At 32.0% G+C, this 9,820-nt stretch overlaps 2 protein-coding genes across 2 annotated transcripts; both read left to right on the forward strand.

Moving 5' to 3' along the window:
* Nucleotides 1-98: 98 nt before the first annotated feature.
* On the forward strand, nucleotides 99-323 carry TRIADDRAFT_9293 (uncharacterized protein; the record flags this gene model as incomplete). Its single annotated transcript, XM_002117916.1, has 1 exon — nucleotides 99-323. A coding segment is annotated over one exon (225 nt), but the record flags the coding sequence as incomplete, so codon positions are not given.
* A 6,725-nt stretch (nucleotides 324-7,048) lies between these two features.
* Nucleotides 7,049-8,192, forward strand: TRIADDRAFT_51148 (uncharacterized protein; the record flags this gene model as incomplete). Its single annotated transcript, XM_002117917.1, has 3 exons — nucleotides 7,049-7,308; nucleotides 7,390-7,659; nucleotides 7,766-8,192. The coding sequence occupies 3 exons, from the start codon at nucleotides 7,049-7,051 to the stop codon at nucleotides 8,190-8,192; spliced, it is 957 nt and encodes a 318-aa protein (XP_002117953.1).
* Between the last annotated feature and the right edge of the window lie 1,628 nt (nucleotides 8,193-9,820).

Here is a 9,820-nt window from a genome sequence, read left to right on the forward strand (position 1 = left end):
TTATTATTTACTGCACAAAACTGTATCTTTACAGAGTCACTCGGGTTAATAATCCTGTCCACTGCTGAAAGACTAAAATGTCTTCTCAAGGATCGCCAAAGACGTTTACTAGATCAGAAGTTACTGAGCACGATAAAAGTGAATCGTTATGGCTGGTAGTACACAACAAAGTATATGATGTAACCAATTTCATGGTGGAGCATCCTGGTGGAGAGGAAATATTGCTAGAAATGGCAGGCAAAGACGCTACGATAGCATTCGAAGAAAATGGACATTCTGTTGATGCCCGAGCCCTAATGGGCAACTATTATGTTGGAAATATTGAAGCTTCGGAAGTTCATGAAGATGAAAAAGCTCGCCTTTTCCCAGTAGCTATTCAAGATAAAGATACAAACGGATCTAATTTAGGCGTAATTCTTGTTGTTTTAATAATTGCTATATTATCTTACATATTTTTATCGAAGTCATCGTGATCTCCATGTGCGGTACATGAAATTAACACGGTACGACGTAAACTAAGTGTATAATGTAACTACAGTACAACACACATTGTCTAGTAAACATGGATTAATGTTGTACCTTAATTAATAGTGGTTCACGTATCCATTTTTTGTCGTACCAAAATTAAAATGCAACTTCATCATCATCCAAAATTCATGTAAAACCATTATTGCGTTTATACGTGTTAAAAATTCTCGTTAATTTTATTTGCACTAATTTATGGAAATGGTTAAAATTGCAATAAATCCAATTTAATCGATTAAATGGTCTACTAATGTTATGTGATACATACATCTTCATTTGCTATCAAAAGAGAGTGTAAAGAAGACCCATTTTATATTTAGCGTATGCAGCTACTTCTATTTGAATTATATTTATGGTCATTGAGTCATTAGATAGGCCAGAAAAACGATAAGTACGCGTACGGCTTGAAGGATTTAAATCATTGTCTATAGCTCAAAATTTTCAATGTATTAGCTTAACACTACATAACTTCAGCGATCTAATTATTATATTATGAAAATACTAGTATCTAGCAATATACGAGCAAATTAGCCCATAATACGGGTACATCTATATATACTGTATGGCTACACAATACCACGGCTAAAGACTAATAACTGCTCATGCTAACTGCCCGATAATTTTAGATTTCCTCAAACTTGAATGGCGATTTAAGTTTTATGTCTGCACTACACTCTATAACTATTGCTATTATATCGGCTAATTACCGTGTCAGGTATATCATTTAAGATTAAGTTTTTACCAGATTAATTTCTATAATTCTTTTCTTAAATGGCTGCAGTATATCGATATTTGGTTCTTTCTTAAATTGTATATCGTAGGCAATATTATATTAAATAATAATAGATTCATCAAAATTTATTAGCCTCTATCTAAGCAAATAGAATTATTTAGTAAAAGTATATATTAACTTGAGCTTTAATGAAGCTTTTTTTAGATATGATACTGACCCATGGCGATTAAGAGACTTTAGCTTGCTCAGATTTCTATAAAAAGAACTACTGTAATATTATAAAGTGTTTAAAAATAATGTAAAGTGATGAATTATTTACTTTTATTGTAGAAAAATTTTCTATGTGTTAATGAAATTTGTACCTCTGTTATATTATAGGAAGAGCCCATGCTCTCATACGATATAGTTTACCTACGAATTTTAGAATAGAGTCATGGATTACTAAAATACATGGATTACTAGACATGTTATAGTAGTCCACTAAAGGGCACGGTCGGTTGGTTAGCATACATAACGTTGCTTTACATTCTAGTTGACATCCACCGTGGGTGCGACATCAACTGTAAGTAAATAGGTATCCTGTTGTACTCTAACTTACTTATTTGTAACTGAAGTTAGAAATTTGGCAGCACCTAGTCTATAAGACACCATTGCTGGGTCATTACTTTATTAAATTGAATTATTTGAGACCGTAAGCCGAGATAACCTCCTATTCATGTATGTATCATACCTACTATTCTTGTTACAACTAATTCTACCAAGATCCTAAAATTATAACGAATCTGCTGGCTTCAATCAATCACACTGTGTGGTCTTACACGTATTTATGATTCTTTATGGATTTCTTTCTATTCTGCTTCTTAAATGGAAACGGTATTTAATATTTAATTTAATATTTAATCAGAACGTGGTTATACAATAATTTTTCGAATATCCTTATATTCAGATTTCATCATGAAAAGTTATCTATCATTTTACAGGCTTAATCAAATAGTAAACTATATTCTAATTATAGCATCAAGATATAGCCGTCAGCTCGCTAATTTTACTTCTATACGATTTGGCCCTTTCTTAAATATAAATTGTACAGCAGAGGGTTGAATGGGTCTTATAGCTAAAGTAGTTCCACTTAATTAAAAGTATACATCAATAATATTTAATTACCTAATATTAAGACATACATATTCGTGCTAACTTCAGTATTTCATTCCATGTAGTTTATAAATTCGGTGTTCGGGATTGTATATCTGGCGAAAGTTTGTAATTTTTTATGTTAAAGTTTTTTAACCATGGGTAATTTCCCTCAATATAATATCTATCGGCATTATATCTGCAGGATCATCCAATTGGATTAGATCAGATGGGTCATCAAACTATTTTATTCCACGTTGGCAGTAATAGTAACTATCTTTACCATAACGATACTAGTTAAAATCGAAGGTACCGTAGCAAGCCAGAATTGGCACTTAGCCAAAAAGATACCATCAGCTTCAGCATTCAATGATTCTTAGCACCTTGCTTTACTAGATCTATCAATACAATACTGGAAGTTGTGTGCGGTGACTACATTAGTTTTCGGTCGATAAATCTATGCTACCACCCGTATGTAGTCATAGGCTAAGTTTAATACTCGGATACTGTCCAAAATAATCGGCTTTCCAGACTATTGATATCGTTATCTACCTATCTGATACTATCATGGAATACTGTGGCCAGTTTAAAAGGCTTTGGAGATTAATTACCAAGATTGAAGTTCAGTATGTTATTCATAGGTAAACTATGCATTTTAGATCAGTAATAGAAGGTGAAGTTAAACATGTACAACCTCTGCCTTTGATTGATATTTAAGTTAGTTGTAGTCTCTTTGAAAAGTAACCGCAAAGAAAAAAATAAATACAGTACTATTTTTGTAAAGCGTAAACGACAGGTATTAGAAAATAACCGAAAAATTCTCTTGGAGCTCCAAAGTGTGCTAACTCATCTAGCTAATATTACCATCCGTTAACCTAGTTTAATTATTGCAATAGCAATCAAGAACATGATAAACTTTATCATTTATACGACATATTTTTCATAGCATTTTATACATTTAGTTTAGGAAAATAGCTATCTGCCCTTCTTTCATGTTATATGTCTAACTAACTTGAGGATTGCTATGACAGAAGTGAAATTCTCGTAAAGAGTAGAAAATTCATCTTTACAACTTATGAATGTTAGATCAAATAGCATTATATACCATATGTTACACTTTATTGGTATTAAAATGAAATTTTTAGGTCACCTCGTTCCATTTAATTATGCATTCATATTGCAGAGGATGATTAATACCGATTTATCCTCTAGGAAAAAATGAGAAGATTATATCATAGTGTCTAGTAAAGACAGCAATGACGATGCTGTATCTTGCCTTGGTACTAGTGGTATGTGATTCATCCTATTAGTCTGCGACAAAGTTATTCACACTAATATGAATATAACAATTGATTATTTTACTCATTTTTATCAATGTTGCATCTTCTAATAAAAATGATTCCTTACATCGTTACGTATTTGCAATCAGCGTGTGCCCCAAGTTATATACATAAGTAATTTTTGCAAGATTTCACTATAAATGCTTTTCAGCTTTTATCACACATGACGAGATTTTACACGAACGTGCAAAAAAATATATAGCTACTATTATACCATATACTCTGAATTTTTTTACCAGCGAAGTCGGCGGGTTCAAACTCGAATTTTATTCCATAGTTGCACTTATTTATAACAAGAAATATAAAAATATCATAATTTTATTCAACGTTCCAATCAGTGCTAAGAATCTTATATATTAAATATTAAAAAATTTGTGTTGCGTACGTAACGCTTATCCCGACCAATTTTTGCCAGCGAAGTCAAACTCGTAAATTTATTAGTATTACAAATCTTACCTTGCAAGATTAATTACCCTAGCAACGTTTTCGTAAATTAGCTCTACTATAACACGATCTAATAAATATTGTATTTTAAATTCAGTAGATCTACTGATCAAGTACTAATTCCTTCTAGGCATTACTATATTGACCATTAAAAATTTTTCAAGACTACCATAGTGTCTATAAAGGTTTAAAATTAATACATAGCCTACGAAAGCCTAAACTTTACTTCCATAGTCATTGGTTCGCTCCGATAGTAGCCTAAAGATAACCTTTATTTGTAGTACCGACTAAATAATTTAGGATTCTCATTGAAATGATAGGCTAGATTTATTTTGAATGATAAAGATGCCGGGTAAATTAGAATGTAAATTATTATAATAGAATATTTCTTAAATTGGTTGTAGTTGACAAATGTATAGACAATTTCTAAGTTTTAATCTTCGCTACCATACACTGCAGTAATTGACTTATTTAATTTTAAATAGGGAAACAAATTGATATAAAGAGAAAATAGCTTGTTACTTTATGAATTATCATCTTTCTTTCCTTAATCAATCAACTAATATATAGCTATTCAACACCAATTTGTACGGTTTTCATAGATTGAGGCCTACATTGCTTGATTGTACATGTACTTACTAGAAAATAACCTTTGCAATCTACTAAAGTACAGCAATTTATTAAACATTCAGTTTCGGTGCAATGTGATTTATTTTAAATCAGTCAAAATGTAAATGGTTACATGCTCCTTCTATTACATTGAATTAATCATTAACAACGCTACAATTAGGAATTGTATAGTATGACGCAGCCCAGAAACTATACGATCAACCAATTGCAGATTAATCACCGAAATTTTGACTATAACGTACGTTATTAAGCTTTATGCAAATAAAATTTTAACTGAGAGAGTCCAAGTTGCATCTGGAGAAACTATGAACGAGTAATGTATTTTTTATGTTGGGTCATTTGAATATTATATATATAGATCAATTATTATTAAATACTCGCCCTTACACCTGGCTTAAGCTACAATTAGCAAATAAAGGTAGAAATTGAGATCGATGATATCACTATTAGTATTTAATATAGCCAAAGTTCGTATCGATACATTTCAATTTATATCTTTCATTTGTAGGTGCTGTAACAGGATTGATTTATGCAAGAGAAAATGCTGTACTAATGGAGATATTTTCGTAAACTCCAATCCGTATACAGTAAATTAAGGATTTCTTGAAAATGTCGTAACTATGTTGGTATAATTAGATAGTAGTTAGTTTAACGCTGTTAATACGGTACTCCATAAGTGCTTCTATAAGAATCTACATAGTTGAGGTAAATAAACATTTATGTTTCATATAGATGCACATAAAATCAGAAATATCTTAAATATCATTATTGGAATTAAATTTGCTAAATTCGAAAAATTAGATGTCCAAAGTTCAAGGCTCTGCACGACATGAGCAGAGATGAATCCTGCTGTGATCTGTAGGACATGCTTTACACTTTCATCCTTGACGAATATAAAAGGCTAATTTTGTTTTATGATCATTGTCACGTCATTCCTTTATTCTTTGGTCTAATAGCAATATATGTGAAATAAGTAATTATAGAATGTCATATTATCGGATAAAGTTTAGTATGACCTAAATGTGCTATCAAACCAGTATCTGATAGAAGCAGCAGATTACAAAATTAGTAAATTATAACTTATTGAGTAAGACGTATAGTATCTGTGATATGATTAATTATTATAGCCCAAGTATACAGCCGTAAACAACTACTGCAGCTGTGTGAAAATCGACTTGATCAACTTTTGAATTACAAGTTAGAACAGCTATTTACAAATCCTAAGAAAATACCTTGAACGAGGAGTTTATTTTTGGGCGAAATTTTTAGCCGACCTCATGCTGATGGCAAAATACGCGGAAAGATTTAGACCCCCTGCTTGGATTTATAGCAATTTCTGAAAAAGTGTTGAAGTGATGCCCAGCGCTTAAAGCATAAATTTCAAAGCTTACCCTCCTGCTCCGATCATGCTTTAATTCTGACCGACAAGAGCAGAAACTATCCCAAAACTGTTGCCAAATTATCTCTGGAAATATAAAAGAATTTTTAAAAGTAATTCTTTGAAAAACTTTCTGATCTTATAAATCATTACACTTCTATCAAATGAAGCTGACGTATGACAAATATAGAACGTGCAAAGTCCCTTGTATTATGCCAGTATAGAAAGACTGGCAAAACCAAACCGGTATGTTATAAACAATTTTCGTCCAATCAATTTGAGCGGTTTTGACATTACCCTTTGAACATAAGCAATGGAATATGCACACTGCATATCTTACTGTAAATATAAATACAACAGATGCCGCAATATAATACAGTATAAAGGCAAATCAATCTAGTGATTAAACCGCCCTCACAATCAATTAAATTTTCGAGCAGGATATACTCGTTTATTATTTCTAAACATGAGAGCAGGTGTAATGCTACTATATTTCCGTTAAGGGAGAGTATATAAGCACATCACAGGTAGAGGTACAAAGACTTTTGCCATATTTTGATGTCTCATACGTTGAAAAACTTACTTTTCGTCACCTTTTCTTTGATATCTGGTGAGATACGACTAAAGAAAATAAGATACAGACTGATCATATCGCAAGATCATACCATACAAAATCTGTAAAATGTAGTCCACTTCTTAATCTCCATTTACTATATTTTATTCTTTATAAGTAATATATAATTGTGTTTATAAGCATAATTTAATTGAAATTGCTCATTTTTTGGCTCAATTTACGATGCAATTAGTATGATTACGTTAAAGAATTAATATTGTCATTATAATTCTTATAGGATAGAATCTATTGTCATGGGATTTCAAGGATCATCTACTACTACTGTCTCAGAAGTAAAAAATAAAGCTACAGCTGTGAATGACGAATTGCCTCCTCTCAGAGAGCAAATTATTTGGAAAAATGTTCTTAGGTTTGGGTTCTTCCATGTCCTTTACATCAAAGGCTTGACTCTTCTACCTTACGTAAAAGGATGGTCAATAGTTTGGATTTTTGTTCTTCATTTTTTCGGATCGCTTGGCATAACAGCTGGCGTGCATCGCCTATGGAGTCATAGGTTAGAAATTTAGTGCTTGTTAAGCTATAGTACCATATACACTTACATATGATTACTCAGCATTTCTCCCCAATACCTTAGGTCATACAAAGCATCGACTGCAATGCGTATATTTCTTATGTTGTGCAATTCCATGACATACGAAAATAGCATATTACATTGGGCCAGAGATCATAGAGTTCATCATAAATTTACTGATACTAATGCTGACCCCCACAGCGCTGGTCGAGGATTTTTCTTCAGTCATATCGGCTGGTTATTGGTAAAGAAGAACCATAGAACTAAGGAAGAAGGAGATAAAATCAATTATGATGATTTATATCAAGATAAGGTCGTTATGTTTCAGTACAGGTAGGATACGTGCTTGATGATATTTTAAAGACTTTGACCCATATTTATCACTATTAAATGATAGCTAATAATTTTTCGTACTACTGTATCGATGAAAATTACATAGGTACTATGGACTTACAGTGTTGGTGTGCTGGCTCTTATTTCCTCTATTAGTTCCGATGCTAGCTTGGCAAGAAACCTTCATGAATTCCCTCTTTGTATGCGTATTTTTACGTCATGGAATGATTCTTCATGCTACATACTGCATTAATAGCTTCTCGCATTTCTTTGGAATGAAACCTTACGATCGCCACATGAAACCTACAGAAAATCATCTTACTAACTTTGTTATAGCTGGTGAAGGTTTTCACAACTATCATCATTCGTTTCCGTATGACTATTCCGCTAGCGAATTTCGCATATTTAATGTTTCAACATTATTCATCGATTTTTGCGCTTTCCTCGGTCTAGCTAGTCATAGACGTAGAGTGTCACCAGAAGCGATTAAGAGAAGGATACAAAGGACTGGAGACGGTTCTCACAAAGGCTAATTATTATTTGTTGGTAAAACCCGTAAAATAGATAACTTTTATCTGGAGATGCTGGTATAATGTAATAAATAGAGCATAAGTAGGGTTCTATATGATCTTCTAGAGATTAATAATTATAATAGTTGTAATAAGGATTTACTCTAGTTCGGTTTACTTCTGAACGGCTTGGTCACAGGATTACGTTTAGAATTAAAATACTTGTTGTAACTTTTATTTTTGCGGCGATGAATTGCCTATGTACGCATGCAGGTGTAAGCATTGAATCAATAAAAAGAAAATATTTTTCTGCAGAATATTTATTCTCAGAATCAGTCATACATTAGTCTATGCTGCTAATATATTTTAAAATTTCCACTACAGTTCAGAATGTACAGTATAGTGATAGTTATTATGTTGTTGGTCGACGTCTCGCTATTGTTATTGACAGGAAATAATCTTTAGTTGGCGTAAAGTATACCGTACTTCCATAAAGAAATTTAATTTAGATTTCCAGGTATTCATCACTATATCGTTAATAATTATGAACAATTTATATTTGAAGTTTAAACTTTTGTATTAGAAATTGTCATACAAAAACAAACGATATAGTTCAATAACTTAAATGCATACCTATATTACCCTTTTTTTGGCATGCTTTAGTCTAGAGAATATTTAGAGTAAAATTCCCTCAACCTAGTTTAATTTAACTTCATTAAATAAAGTTAATACGGTTATCACTTCATTATTATAAGTACGGGTTTATGTAATGTATTTAGATTTCACTGTAGTCTTACCATATCTTTAAATATAGACATTTTGTGTTGTAACGAATACATATAGCTTTGCAGTCTAATTCTACTATACTCAAATATAGCGTGTTACGTTTAGTTATTTATAGCACCTGCAGCCTTCGCTGTCTCTTACAATCTTTGCTATTACTTTGTCTGTTTATAGTAAATGTCTCATCTAATTGTAAAACCTGTTCTCCTCATGTATTCTATCTCTTAATCTATAAATACTCGATGATTTCTGCCTCAAATTTGTTAGTTGCACTAGTCACAGTAGTAGTACTTCCATACGATACTACACCACAGCTCACATACTGCTATACCGTAACTACCGCATTGAACCTCCGTTAGTATCCACAATACAGTATCCACTTTAATTAAAACTCCTTGTATAAATTCTGTGAACCGTTACTAAGCCTACAGCCGCTGACTCTTTCAACCCTTTATCACAGCATACTTCTCACACGTTTCATGCACCAATTTGGAAGTTCAAAGTTACATTAAAATTAGTTCACACCTTCACTATGGACTATTCAGACATGCCTATCTATTTCATATCTACTAACTTGTAAATTAAGAATACAAGATAATGAAATTATTTGATAGACATTTAGCTAGATCTACGCCTAATTAGTGCCCATTTCTCTATATTTTCAATCCAGTAAGTTGTTTCGAGATTTTTGTCTAAGATGCCATTAAGTAAGACGAATATAAACTAAAACTGCTGGCATGACATTACGCGGAACAAATCTATTGTGATTTTGACAATAAATAATTTACCATGCTGTCAGTACGTACCAAAAATTGATCACATAGATATGAACAGCGATTGCTGCAAAATAGTAGCATTCATATTGGATT

The sequence above is a fragment of the Trichoplax adhaerens genome, genomic scaffold, assembly GCF_000150275.1.
Source record: "Trichoplax adhaerens TRIADscaffold_33 genomic scaffold, whole genome shotgun sequence".
NCBI lineage: Eukaryota > Metazoa > Placozoa > Uniplacotomia > Trichoplacea > Trichoplacidae > Trichoplax > Trichoplax adhaerens.